Below are 15,059 nucleotides of genomic sequence, written 5' to 3' on the forward strand. Positions count from 1 at the left end.
GCATACAAATTAATGGAGAAGGGAAAGGCTACCCAGTCCAATATTCTGGCCTAGAGAATTCCATGGACTGTATAGTCCGTGGGGTAATGAAGAGTCGGACACAACTGACCGAAATTATAGTTCCTAGTCAATTCATCTAATGGGAATTGGGGAGGTTCATCAGTCAAAATGGAGGAATTAAAAAAAAATGTATAGTGTGTTCTCATTCATTCAATAAACATTTGTTGACTGAACAGAGATAGAGCAGTGGTAAAAATTCTAAACAACCACCAACTTAAACTATACTTCCTCCTTCCAAGCTATTCAGTCATTCATTAGAAAAAATGGATTCACTCATTAAGTTATTAAGTAACTATTTTTTTGAACTTGACAAGAGGTGAATCCTCACAATGTAAACCTCTGAGTCTCATCTCAAAGCAATTTGATCATTCAATGGACCAGTTCTGTTATATAGGTTTTTAGTTTATCCATTCTCACGGACAAACATTGAAAATGAATATTACACATGAACTGATCGAACTGCACTGAACTACATAAAGTTACTTTACACTGGTTTTAATATGTTTCAGTGATGCTTTTAAATTTCATGTCCAAAAGCCAGAGTTGGAAAGTGAAATTGCTATTGGCTTAGTGTCCTTAGTTCTATTTTGAATAAGTGTCTCAATCTTTTTGGTTTCCCAATTAATAGATAACAACACAAATCCAAACTGTTGTGTCTGGAGAGTTGCTTAAATATAAATTATGAATCCCTACTGCTCTACTAGTTTCTTGTCTTTGTTTTTTGTTGTTGGAACATCAGTGTAATCTAAGCAGAGAATTCAACTAAATTAGAATAAGTTATTTGTGCAGAAGCCAAATTATGTGTTGGTGTAGTGAGACTTCTCTAAGTCTCACTCTTGGAATTGTTAATTGAGTTTGGAGTAAAAATAGATGAAAAGAATCTTGCTAATTAGATGTGGGCACTGCCTGGAAGTTGTTGTTGAATAGGTAAAGGCAAATATAAATTTAAAAACATCAGAATGAAAATCTCTAGAGAATTAGCATGAGGATGGTAGACATGATTTATTTTAAAAGTTTGGAAAGTTTTCAACATAAAATGACATACCTGTGCCACAGAAGAGTTATAAATAAAAATGATAAATAATGTAAACAGCATGATTTTTATTCCCAAAAAATAATTGAAGACATATTTTGTGTCTAAATTGTTTGCCAAATCAGGGCAGGTAAATTCCCCTACCATCAGACCACAGAACTGTAGTCATGACCTAGATAAATATTTGGATTGTGTATACAGTGAATGACTTCATTACTTTTCAAAAGGCATTATAACATAATACTTAAAAACCATCCCTTTGAAAGGTATCATACCTGGATTGAAAACCTGTCTCTATCATATCCTTTTCTACAGACTTTGAATATATTACTTATTCCCCTTATGTTAATTACCTAATTTGTAAAATAAAAATAATACCAAATATATAAGGTTACTGGGAAGATTAAATGAAATAATGTAAGAGTATATGAATTGCTTTGCATATGAAAAGTGAAAGTGAAGTTGCTCAGTCGTGTCCAACTCTTTGCAACCCCATGACTCTAACCTACCAGGCTCCTCCATCCATGGGATTTTCCAGGCAAGAGTACTGGAGTGGGTTGCCATTTCCTTTTCCAGGGGATCTTCCCAACCCAGGGATCAAACCCAGGTCTCCCGCACTGCAGGCAGATGCTTTACCTTCTGAGCCACCAGGGATATGTGGCATATGATTAATTTTCAACATTCAGCAACTGTATTATTGTTAGCTGTTCTTAATTAGAAATTTAATTTCTAAGCTCCTATTTCTTATTGTCTTCCTTCCTCATTCAACCTCAGGGAAACATCCTGTGCATTAACATTTTCAAAAATATGAGGGAAAAGGGGGAAAGTGACAGTTAATTTACATTGCTTTTCTGTGTCCAATTTAAGAATTTTTTGGCACGAATAAATTCCTAGATACCCTTGGAATTACACATTGCATCTAATGTAAATCTCTTCTAAATCTAAAGCATGTAAGCACAGTGCTGCTTCAGTGCACCTGAATCACGTTACCTAGGTCACAATTGTGAATGTTTTTTTAATGTTTTAAGACACAATGACATTTCCTATTACTTTGTATTTATGTACTACTTCTTATAGACATTCCTTAAGCTGCCCTTCCGTGATCCTATTCCGACCCTCCTGTGCAGTTGCCCTTGCTGTCTGCTTTGTCTGCCTCCTCACACCGAGACCTGTGAATACTCTACAAGACTATGGCAATATTTCTTGTTCTTTTCTTTCTTTATTTACCCAGTGAGCTCTTCCACACCCAGGGTGCCTTTTTTAACCTTGAATCATGTAATATGAACATTAGGAAAGACTTCAAGTTCATATGGTCTTTAATGTGGATAACTAGTTTTCTTCTCCATATATACATTCTCGAGTATTTTTCCAACTCCCCATAGGTCTTTTCCGTTCATACAGTCTGCTGTCATTCAACACTCCATAAATATTTCTAGAGTGCTCTCTACTTGTCAACAAGTTACTAAGAACTGGGAATAATCAATCAGATATAGTTTCTGATTTCAAGAAACTCAGTGTCAAAATGGGCAGAGAAAAAACAGCCAGTCAGTCATGCTGAAGAGTGATAATTTGTATGATATGAGTTACTGGAGAATGCTAAGGAATTTTGTAACTTAAATCACTGGGGTGCCACCCATCCCAAAGTGAGTGACATAATAGTTCAGTCAGCTCAGTTCAGTTGTGTCTGACTCTTTGCGACCCCATGGACTGCAGCATGCCAGGCCTCCCTATCCATCAAACAACTCCCAGAGTTTACCCAAACTCATGTCCATAGAGTTGGTGATGCCATCCAACCATCTCATCCTCTGTCATCCCTTTCTTCTCTCACCTTCAGTCTTTCCCAGCATCAGGGCCTTTTCAAATGACTCAGCTCTTCACAGCAAGTAGCCAAAGTATTGGGGTTTCAGCTTCAGCATCAGTCCTTCCAATGAATATTCAGGACTGATTTCCTTTAGAATAGACTGGTTGGATCTCCTAGCAATCAAAAGGACTCAAGAGTCTTCTTCAACACCACAGGCTGGTGCACTGGGATGACCCAGAGGGATGGAATGGGGAGGGAGGAGGGAGGAGGGTTCAGGATGGGGAACACATGTTTACCTGTGGCGGATTCATTTTGATATTTGGCAAAACTAATACAATTATGTAAAGTTTAAAAATAAAATAAAATTAAAAAAAAAAAAAAGGATCAATTCTTTGGTGCTAAATTTACTTTATAGTCCAACTCTCATATCCATACATGACTACTGGAAAAACCATAGCCTTGACTAGACGGGCTTTTGTTGGCAAAGTAATATCTCTGCTTTTTAATATGCTGTCTAGGTTTGTCATAACTTTTCTTTCAAGAAGCAAGCGTCTTTTAATTTCATGGCTGCAGTCATCATCTGCAGTGATTTTGGAGCCCCAAAAATAAAGTCTGTCACTATTTCCATTGTTTCCCCATCTGTTTGCCATGAAGTGATGGAACCAAATGCCATGCTCTTAGTTTTCTGAATGTTGAACTTTAAGCCAACTTTTTCACTCTCCTCTTTCACTTTCATTAAGAGGCTCTTTAGTTCTTTGCTTTCTGCCATAAATGGGTGGTGTCATCTGCCTTAAACCTAAGACTCATAAGACACTCTCCCTTTGAACTGAGGTTCCTTGAATATCTGAAGTTATTGATGTTTCTCCCAGCAATCTTGATTCCAGCTTGTGCTTTATCCAGCCCAGCATTTTGCATGATGTACTCTGCATATAAGTTAAATAAGAAGGGTGACAGTGTACAGCCTTGACGTACTCCTATCCTGATTTGGAACCAGTCTGTTGTTCCATATGCAATTCTAACTGTTGCTTCCTGACCTGCAGATTTCTCAGGAGGCAGGTCAAGTGGTCTGATATTCTCATCTCTTGAAGAATTTTCCACAGTTTGTTGTGATCCACATAGTCAAAGGCTTTGGCATAGTCAATAAAGCAGAAGTAAATATTTTTCTGGAACTCTATTGCTTTTTCAGTGATCCAACAGATGTTGGCAATTTGATCTCTGGTTACGCTGCCTTTTCTAACTCCAGCTTAAACATCTGGAAATTCATGGTTCTAGTACTGTTGAAGCCTGGCATGGAGAATTTTGAGCATTACTTTGCTAGCATTTGAGATGAGTGCAGTTGTTCAGTAGTTTGAGCATTCTTTGCCTTTCAGAATGCCTTTCTTTGGTATTTGAATGAAAACTGACCTTTTCTAGTCCTATGGCCACTGCTGAGTTTTCCAAATTTGCTGGCATATGGAGTGCAGCACTTTCACAGCATCACCTTTCATGATTTGAAATTGCTCGACTGCAATTCCATCACCTCCAGTAGCTTTGTTCATAGTGAAGCTTCCTAAGGCCCACTGGACTTCACATTCCAGAATGTCTGGCTTTAGGTGAGTGATCACACCATTGTGATTATCTGGGTCGTGAAGTTCTATTTTGTACAGTTCTTCTATGTATTCTTGCCACCTCTTCTTAATATCTTCTGCTTCTGTTAGGTTCATACCATTTCTGTCCTTTATTGTGCCCATCTTAGAAAAGTTCCCTTGGTATCTCTAATTTTCTTGAAGAGATCTCTAGTCTTTCCCATTCTATTGTTTTCCTTTATTTTTTGCATTGATCAGTGAGGAAGGCTTTCCTATCTCTCCTTGGTATTCTTTGGAAATCTGCATTCAAATGGGTATATCTTTCCTTTTCTCCTTTGCCTTTAGCTTGTCTTCTTTTCACAGCTATTTGTAAGGCCTCCTCAGACAGCCATTTTGCTTTTTTGCATTTCTTTTTCTTGAGGATGGTCTTGATCCCTGTCTCCTGTACAGTGTCACGAACCTCCATCCATAGTTCTTCAGGCACTCTGTCTATCTGATCTAATCTCTTAAATCTATTTCTCACTTCCACTGTATAATCATAAGGGATTTGATTTAGGTCATGCCTAATGATCTAGGGGTTTTCCCTACTGTCTTCAATTTAAGTCTAAATTTGGCAGTAAGGAGTTCATGATTTGAGCCACAGTCAGCTACTGGTCTTATTTTTGATGACCGTATAGAGCTTCTCCGTCTTTGGCTGCAAAGACTATAATCAGTCTGATTTCGGTGTTGACCATCTGGTGATGTCCATGTGTAGAGTCTTCTCTTGTGTTGTTGGAAGAGGGTGTTTGCTATGACCAGTGCGTTCTCTTGGCAAAACTCTATTAGCCTTTGCCCTGCTTCATTTTGTACTCCAAGGCCAAATTTTCCTTTTACTCCAGGTGTTTCTTGACTTCCTACCTTTGCATTCCAGTCCCCTATAATGAAAATGACATCTTTTGGGGGTATATACAAGTTCTAGAAGGTCTTGTAGGTCTTCACAGAACCATTCAACTTCAGCTTCTTCAGCATTACTGGTCAGGGCATAGGCTTGGATTACCATGATATTGAATGGTTTTCCTTGGAAACGAACAGAGACCATTCTGGCATTTTTGAGATTGCATCCAAGTACTGCATTTTATACTCTCTTGTTGATTATAACAGCTAAGTCATAAAAGATGATGAGAGGCAGTTAAGGAGGAAAGGTATGTAAGAAAAACTCTCTTCTTCCTCCTATGATTCTCCTTTACTCTCACACTACTATCATACTTACCAACACTTCTGACAGCAACACTTCCCCTACCAAGCAATTCACTGCAACACCAGCAGGATGTCCTAGAGTTTAACTCAGTTCTGACACTGCCAACAGTTCTGACACTGGAGGTAGCATCAGATCCTACAGGTCAAGGGCTCAGTTCCACTAGACCACGCCCAGCCTCCTTCATATGCCACTTGCAAGTCCAATTTGTCATTTGTGCTTCTGGCTAATTGGGTACAAATCAGAGACTCCCACTAACCCCTACTTGGGTCCGATTAATTTGTTGCAGCAGTTCATGGAACTCAGGAAAACATTTACCTACATTTATGGCCACCTGATGCAAAGAACCAGCTCATTGGAAAAGACCTAAATGCTGGGAAAGATTGAAGGTAAAAGGAGAAGTGGGCAGACAGAGGATGAGATGGTTAGATAGCATCACTGATTTGGTGGACATGAATTTGAGCAAACTCTGGGAGTTAGTCAAGTATGGGAGAGCCTGGAGTACTGCAGTCCATGGAGTTGCAAAGAGTCAGACACGACTTAGAAACTGAACAACATAGTAATAAAGGATACAGATTAACAACCAGATGGAAGGATATATAATGAATAAGGTCTGGGGGGGTCCTGAGTTCAGGAGCTTCTGTCCCTGTGGGGTTGGGATGCATCACTTTCCGGTATGTGGATATGTGCACCAACCTGGAAGTTCCCCAATCCATGTACTTTTGGGAATTTTATGAAAGCTCCATTACATAGGTATGATCAATCATTTATTGAATGAGTAATTAATCACTGATTCATTTCCCTGTTCCCTGTCTGGAGAATGGTTGGTGGAGCTAAAAGTTCCAAGCTTGTAATAATGACTTGATCCTTCTGGTGATGAGCCTCCATCCAGGAGCTCACCCAGAATCCCCCATTAGAAGAAAAGATGCTCTGAATGAGTACTGTTATCACTGAGGAATTTACAAGAGTTTTAGGATCTCTATGTGTGAGCATTCCAAATGAATATAAAAGCATACGGCCAAGGTGGCATTTTGAGTATGTGTGACTGCAAATCCTTCATCAGCTAGAACATGAAGTATGAATAAGAAGATAAAGGTGATCCTCATTATTACATTATGAATATTGACATAATAAACACTTAATTTACATCATATTTGACTAAGAACTTTACAAACACACTAAAACATAGGTATTATTATCCCTCATTTTATAGCAGAGGAACATGACCTTAAGGTTAAGAAACTTTTACAAAGTCAGACAACATTTTCCCCCAATTAAAAGTAAATGAAAAATGAAAAAAAAAAATAGAGTCAGAAACCAGTAACAACTAGAAGGGCCAGGATTCCTCCTAGGCCTTTTAGGAATATTTAAAAATGCTATGCTTCTGGGAATCACCTCCCAAATAAACTACTTGTGTGCAATTATTCATCTTAGGGAGGGTCTGCTTTCAAGAAATCTTGAACTTGAAAAGAAAAGATACTCTAGATGAAAAGATGATGTAAAGAAGTACATTTATATAATGTGTTAAGCCCAGATTTTGGCACATTTTAAGAGTTCATTAGATTGTTGGTGTTTGTTGCTCCTGTCTTATTGTTCCTTTCCTTTGCTAGAATGTAAGCTTCTTGAGGGAAGGACTTTTCTCCCAGTGGTGTCTCATGCTTAGAACAATGATCAATGAACATTTGTTCAATGGATGAATTAATATAGTTCCAACACTTGAGAAATCCCAAAATGTGAGAACATAGAGATACAAAATACACTGTATTATTTTCTTCCAAATCACCTTTCTCTTAAGAATCACATGTTTGTGTGCACTTCTTGACACCTGAAGTTTCCAAGACATCAATTTTCAGTGATCTTTTGAAGGAATCAGTTTTCAAGATGTCGACTTTCAGCTATCTTTTGAAGACATCTTACATCATATGAAGAACTCACTAAAACATTTTTATGAATCTCAGACTTTTGTTTTCAGTAATGATTTTCATTTTCTGAACCCTCTGCCTGAAAAGTTTTCTCCCAGATATCCACATTGCTTCCTCTCTCTCATTCAGATTTATACTCAGAAAGCACTTAGTTCCTAATTGCATCCCTCCCTTGCTTTAATTGGGCTTCCCTGGTAGCTCAGACAGTAAAGCATCTGCCTACAATGCAGGAGACCCGGGTTTGATCCCTGGGTCAGGAAGATCCCCTGGAGAAGGAAACGGCAACCCACTCCAGTATTCATGCCTGGAGAATCCCATGGACCGAGGAGCCTGATGGGCTACAATCCAAGGGGTCGCAAAGAGTCAGACACGACTAAGCGACTTCACTTCACTTGCTTTAATTTTCCCTTTACAATTATCACCATTTAAAAATGTATTCCACTTATTTTTGTTTACAGTTTCTGTCAGCCAACAAGAATGAATTAAAGTGTTTCTGCCTTTTCCCCCTAATAATTTCCCTAACACCTGATACATCATCAGTGAAATATCAACGAATATTTGTGAAATGAATGAATGTCTCCAGACCATCAAGGAAAACTGTTTTTCAAAGAAAGAGGATAGAAGAGAATCTGTCGTAAAGCATGCCGTAAAGCTTGAAATAGTCTGATAGAAATAAAGGAATGGGGACTGGGGAATTTTCCTGACTGGAAGACAGGCCACCATGACCAGCCGTAGTCCACTGTGTGAGATCAGAGCTTATCAGAGATTGATAAGGGCCAGAAGCAATCTGACAGAGGCAAAAGTTAAAAGAAAAAAAAAAAAAAACATAACTTGGAAAGTTGCCTTGGAAATAAAATGGGTTTGGGAGTGCCTAGAAGCAGAGTCAGGCTGTCAGAAGCTTAATAAGCTATCAAGAAACCCAAAGAAGGGTCAAGGCAAACCAATAAGCTAAAGAGCAACAATCACACAGATGCCTGAGTTTTAGTTGAAATAATTTAGCTTTCTGAGTCACCTGTCATTCTTTTATCTTCTTCCAGATATGTTTTGCCACAGGAATATTAAACAGCCTGCAGTACTCAGGACACAAAGAGCTCATGCTCTCCTGACTACTGAAAAGTTGTCTTCTACTGTCTCTCTCATAAACTCTTAGTCATTTTTCCAAATCCCCATTCAAATATTGAATGTGCTGTGTTGCCTTCCATGTTCCCTGTTATATTTCCAAGGACACTTTTAGTTGCAAGTGAGAGAAAATCAATACAAAGTTTAAGCACAAAGACAAAATTTAGGGCTCATTTTATGGAGATGTCAGGGATAAGCAATGGCACCCCACTCCAGTACTCTTGCCTGGAAAACTCCATGGATGGAGGAGCCTGGTAGGCTGCAATCCATGAGGTTGCTAAGAGTCAGACATGACTGAGTGGCTTCACTTTCACTTTTCACTTTCATTCATTGGAGAAGGAAATGGCAACCCACTCCAGTGTTCTTGCCTGGAGAATCCCAGGGACGGGGGAGCCTGGTGGGCTGCCATCTATGGGGTCGCACAGAGTCGGACACAACTGAAGCGACTTAGCAGCAGCAGCAGCAGCAGGGATAGAATTAAAAATGGCTAAAAGCGGCAGTAGAAGTCGTTCATCAGGGCTCCATCATTTCTACCTGCTTCTCTATGAGGAGGAACTGATGGTAAACAGTACTCTGATTATATCCCACTAGCCTACTTTCCATACTAGAAAGAGGCTCTTACCCTATAGTTCTGCGAGAAGCTTCTCTTAAGTAAGCTGCTGACTTAGACCATGTGCTCACCCATCTGCCATGGGCTCTGGCTGCCGGACTGACAGTGTCTCTAGGATTAGAGTGCATGCTAAGTTGCTTCAGTCATGTCCAACTCTTTGTGACCCTATGAACTGTAGCCCACCAGACACCTCTGTCCATGGTATTCTCCAGGCAAGAATACTGGAGTGGGTTGCCAGGCCCTCCTTCAGGGGATCTTCTCAACCCAGGCATCAAACCAGCATCTCTTACATCTCCTGCATCAATAGGCAGGTTCTTTGCCTCTAGCACCGCCTGGGAAGTCCAGGATGAGAGCTGAGAAGGAAAATTCCCCAGTGAAAATGTAAGATGTCTTCACCAAGAGAAATATGAATGAATTCTGGGCATTTAAAAACAAAGGTCAACAAACACTTGACAAATCATGGTTTATCAGTTAAAATGATTATGGAAAGACTCTTGACCAGAGTGTCATGGGCCTTCAGTGGATTGATATGCGTAAAAATGCGCGCAGAGTTCTGCCTACAGGTGCCTCTCTTCAGGGAGGGGTCCATAACTTCAATGAAGTACAGGGAAGCCCAGGGTGGGCAGACAACAGTACTTGGAAAAGAAATGCTTCCTACCCACCCTCATCCACTGTTAACTTCCCCTGACTTATCAGAGCCCAAATGCAAAGCCATGCAAGACAATGTGATAGAGTAGAAAACCTAAAGATAAGGACTTTTATTTGATTCCTTAGTTCTCATTAAGTTCTCTTTGTCTCAATTTAATCACTTGCTAAATGTGGGTCATAAGACCTAACTTGCAGATGAAAATAGTTTAACATGGTGGGTTCCCAGTACATTCTTGCAGTTACATAGCAACTGAGTAAGCTACAGAGACTCCCCAGAAATGATTCCTCTTGCCCACCACACCACCCTATTTGCAGTAGGGTTAGCAGTTTAGCAATGAGGGATTCAGTCCCTCTTTGGTATTCCAGACAAGTCACTTGCGCCCTCCCTTTAAGAGCATCCCCTGTCAGTACAGCTCAGAGAATCAGCCGCTTTTCATTCTACTTGCTATTTGTGAACTACTTCCCAAGCCACCTTCTGCATTCGTTTGTGAAGTCAGCCAGGAGAATTTCCTAAAGAGGTCTGTGCTACCTTCAGCTACAGATTTCTAGGTGACCTTCTCTGCCTCTTTGAACACACACAGAAGAGCGAGCCCTACCCCCAAAGTAGTATTCACTGGAGAGAACCTCTCACTTTCCCCAGTGTGAAAGGAAGAATCAAGCTTATTAACACCTACAATTAAATCAGAGGCCGGAGCTTTGCTTTCAGAACTACTTAGGATAATTTGTTGTTGGGCAAAAATAGAACAGAATATAACCATATTAGAATGATAGAGAATATAGAGGATTTTGCATCAGTTCTCCAGTTTCAGAAATCTAATTTGTGAGATTTAGATTTAGTGGCACATTAGTGGCTGAAAAGTTCATCTTTCTTGAAAGTATCATGGGTATATGTTATGAAAAACTGGAAGTTTGCAATTTTTAACATAGTGGCACAACCATATTGGTATAAGTTTTCTATATGAATTTGACATTTTGACTTTTTTAGTTAAGGTCATTAATTAATCCTTTCACTGAGTCATTTCAGTAAATCTTTACAGATGACCACTTTATTTTAGGTACTAGGATATATTTGATATTTATCTGAATTACTATACAAATGGAAGTTATTCTGTAAAGTGAGAAATTTTTTTAAAAGGTCTCTCTTCACTTCTGAGTAAATTAAATAATGGAAGAAAATGCAAAGAATTTTTAAATTAATTGTTACCTTTGCCTTAACATTATTTGTTAAGTCATGAATGTTATCTGGGATTCCCTGGTAGCTCAGATGATAAATAATCTGCCTGCAATGCAGGAGACTAGTTTGATCCCTGAGTCGGGAAGATCCCCTGGAGAAGGGAATGCTACCCACTCCAGTATTCTTTCTTGGAGAATTCCATGGACAGAGGAACCTGGTGGTCTATAGTCCATGGAGTTGCAAAGAGTCAGACACGACTGAGCGACTAACATTGGTGCTGGATGTTGTCTTAGTAAGATCTCAATATACAATTCTTTAATTTTTTAAAAAATTCATAATAAAGTTTTATTATGTACTGATAGTACTATAGTATTATTCCTTTCTGCAAGAGACAAGATGTTAAGAATGTAATATAAAAATGATATATTCAGAGACTATTTCACTCCTGTTTTTCCTTTGATGTAATTCATTTCTATGCCAACATGAGAGGAATGTCCCTGAAGATTCTTAAGCACTCTAAATCTTTATCTATGGTTATTTCTGAATAAGTTAGATCTATATTCTTTGGTTTTCCATACCCATTCATTTTTTAATTCAACATTTATATTCAATCCTTGCACATACTAATGTAATGTGCTGTTTCATTTGAAAATGTTGTTTTCGATAAGGTATTCCTTTGAAAATTATTTTCCCATGAGATGTCATTAGGACTTCTGCTAGCTAAATAAACAAGCAAAGTGAGTAAGTAAATAAAGGAATAAAATATTAGATTTTAATGAGTAAGATGCACACTGAAATAAACACAGATATATTATAAAACCAGAGAAGGCAATGGCACCCCACTCCAGTACTCTTGCCTGGAAAATCCCATGGATGGAGGAGCCTGGAAGGCTGCAGGCCATGGGGTCGCTGAGGGTCGGACACGACTGAGTGACTTCACTTTCATTTTTCACTTTCATGCATTGGAGAAGGAAATGGCAACCCACTGCAGTGTTCTTGCCTGGAGAATCCCAGGGACGGGGAAGCCTGGTGGGCTGCCGTCTATGGGGTCGCACAGAGTCGGACACGACTGGAGTGACTTAGCAAGCAATATTATAAAACATATAATGGTTAGGTACACTTTCTCGGAGGAGCATGTTTTTCTGCTGAGTTTTGAAATATGACTGTGTCAGGTGTAATCTGAGCTGGGGAAGAATGCTTCAGATGGGAAGATGAGCAAGTTCCTCAGTTCTGAGTGAGAAAGACTCCAGTCTGTTTGAGGGACTGAAAGGAAGCCATTGTAGTCAAAAGGATCCTGAAGGTCAAGAAGTTTAAAATTATGCTAAACAGGGAAAAACAGAGAGGTTGTTTGGAAAGCTAAAGAGAGATACAATATAGCTTAAATTTAGAAGATGACTGGCTGCTTTGTGGAGGATAGGTTGTAGGTGGGCAAGAATGGTATTTTTAGGGAACCAATTATTTGGTGATCGCAGTACTGCAAGAGAGATGCACCTTTTCAGAGTTGTTCTTCATTATGTTGATATGCCCTTAAGAAATGTGTTGAACTGCTGGAGGTCATGTGCACAATCACTGTTTCTCAGGAATACACCGCTGGCATACAAGCGGCAGGGGCAGACAGTAGGATGAATGACCAGTCTCTTGATGTCTTTTGCTTACTGGATAATTATTTGTCTATGTGACATGTTCATCTTATAATTTCAACATATAAGTTTAATATGATTCCATATTTATTGTGTACTGAATACTATGGACATTCATTTCCCCTAGAACCAATACTGACTCAATATCTGAGTTGACATTATAATACAACTTGCTAAGAAATGACTAATTTGTGGTATTGATATAATGTAAAGTACTTTTGAAATAATATGTATAAATAGCAAATATATTTTAAAACACCATTTTAAAATGCTAGAACATGATCATCCACTCTGTACATTATTAAGATCACTTAAACTGCAACTATCTGAGAATCTGTTTCTTAGTTCAAAGTATCATGTGTATCAAACTGAGCTAAGGTTTTACAAGAATTAATTGCCTTCTGAGAATTCTTTTTGTAAATTAACTATATTTGGACTAGAACTACTAAGATAATGACTGTTAAAATAATGACAGAAGACCAATTTAAATCTAAGTGCTTATGGCAGTGGTACAAAATTAAGTCCAGTTTACTTATTTGCTTGTTTTAAAACTGCACATGTACTGTCTCTTAGGGAAGATGAATGTGCTCATAATTGGTCTTCAGTATTCAGTCTTATTTTTTTTTATACTTTAAGGATTCAGACTAATACAAATTTTATTGCATTTCATAAACTAAGAAGTAATTTCAGAGTTAAAAACTCATGGATCCTACCACTTTAGAAACATTTCAAACTTTTTCCATTTTCCAACTAGAAAATATTTTAAGTAAATTTTACATTGCATAAATATTATAAATATTTTTTAAAATGCTAATCTAAATTTTAGAAATATTTATGAAATAATGAGTAAAATTTAACGGTTATTTTATGGTTATTTGTTTGTATTCACTAGTTCTTAACCACATTCAAGTAAGCTCAATTTTTGTATACTTCATGTTGGTATTTTAGATTTTAAAGGCACGGTGGTTTTATTTTGCAGATTGTGGCCTTGCGTGAACAAAATGTTCATATACAAAGGAAAATGGTATCAAGTGAGGGGTCCACAGAATCTGAACATCTTGAAGGGATGGAACCTGGCCAGAAAGTCCATGAAAAGGTATCATGCATATGACATGCTCTTACATGCAAATGTGTGCTTGCTATACCGTTTGACAGGAATATGAAATATCTGTGTAATTCTTGTAATAAACACTATGTTTTGACTTGGTCAAAAGTGCCTTATGATTTCCCTTATCATTAATTGCTCATAGTCTGATTTTCTCAAAAATATTATGTGTGTGGATTTGCACATATATATATTTATCCACATAAATATAATTCAAATATACTTGTTATTAACTTGATTCTCTTAAGAAGAATTTAATTATATATCTGACTGAACAGATCTATAATTGAATAAATATGTCTGTGTATATATATATTAGTAATATATATACAGGACTGTTTAAAGTAAAATAAGTTTGATTTATAAGTGGTTCTATGTATAATTGGTGACTTATCTGTGGCCTATCACTGCAAAAAATGTTGATAATATCTTAGTTGACTTTTCATTTTCCATGTGTTTGATGCTAGAGGTACTCTAGCAGTACCTCTGTTAATGAGAAATTACATGAAAGGATATCTGAAGTCATCCAACTTTAGCTATTTTTTTAGAAGGAATTGATTTTCCTTGTGGGTGGGGCATAGACCAAGGTCAAGGAAACCAACAGTCTCTTCTGGCGCCTTTCTGCACTTTTCTGTGCTGAACCACTTGCTCCCAGCCCAAGAGAAAGAAGGTCAGATGCTGGTAGATCTGGAATCACATGAATATTAAATATGGGTATTTGTACATCCTGCGCATGAGGCTTGGACCATCTCCTGGGTGTTTGCAAGTTATAGCTTTGGGTGGCTGAGCTCCTTAATCGTCAAGAGCTCATGAAGCAGGTATCTAAACTGGTATCATTGTGAATATCAAGAGGTTTTAAAACATAGAGATTAAGAAGTAAGTGACTGGACCACCATACAAATAGTACTGGACCTTTGTTGTCTAGTCACTAAGTCGTGTCCAACTCATTGAGACTTCACGGACTGTAGCCCGCCAGGCTCCTGTCCATGGTATTTTCCAGGCAAGAATACTGGAGTGAGTTGCCATATCCTTTTCCAAGGGATCTTCCCAACCCAGGGATCAAGCTTACATCTCTGCATGTCCTACATTGCAGGTGGATTCTTTACTGCTGAGCCACCAGGGAAGCCCTAGACTTCTTATCATAAAAT

General features: G+C 38.3%; 1 protein-coding gene across 3 annotated transcripts in view; it reads left to right on the forward strand.

The window, feature by feature from the left end:
• PPFIA2 (PTPRF interacting protein alpha 2) overlaps nt 1-15,059 on the forward strand; it is a 496,123-nt gene that overhangs the window by 331,259 nt on the left and 149,805 nt on the right. For all 3 annotated transcript variants that reach the window (XM_055586841.1, XM_055586848.1, XM_055586854.1), the window contains one exon: nt 13,786-13,902. In XM_055586841.1, coding sequence (XP_055442816.1) covers nt 13,786-13,902 — 117 coding nt within the window. The remainder of the gene's footprint in view (nt 1-13,785; nt 13,903-15,059) is intronic.

The sequence above is a fragment of the Bubalus kerabau genome, chromosome 1, assembly GCF_029407905.1.
Source record: "Bubalus kerabau isolate K-KA32 ecotype Philippines breed swamp buffalo chromosome 1, PCC_UOA_SB_1v2, whole genome shotgun sequence".
Taxonomy (NCBI): domain Eukaryota; kingdom Metazoa; phylum Chordata; class Mammalia; order Artiodactyla; family Bovidae; genus Bubalus; species Bubalus kerabau.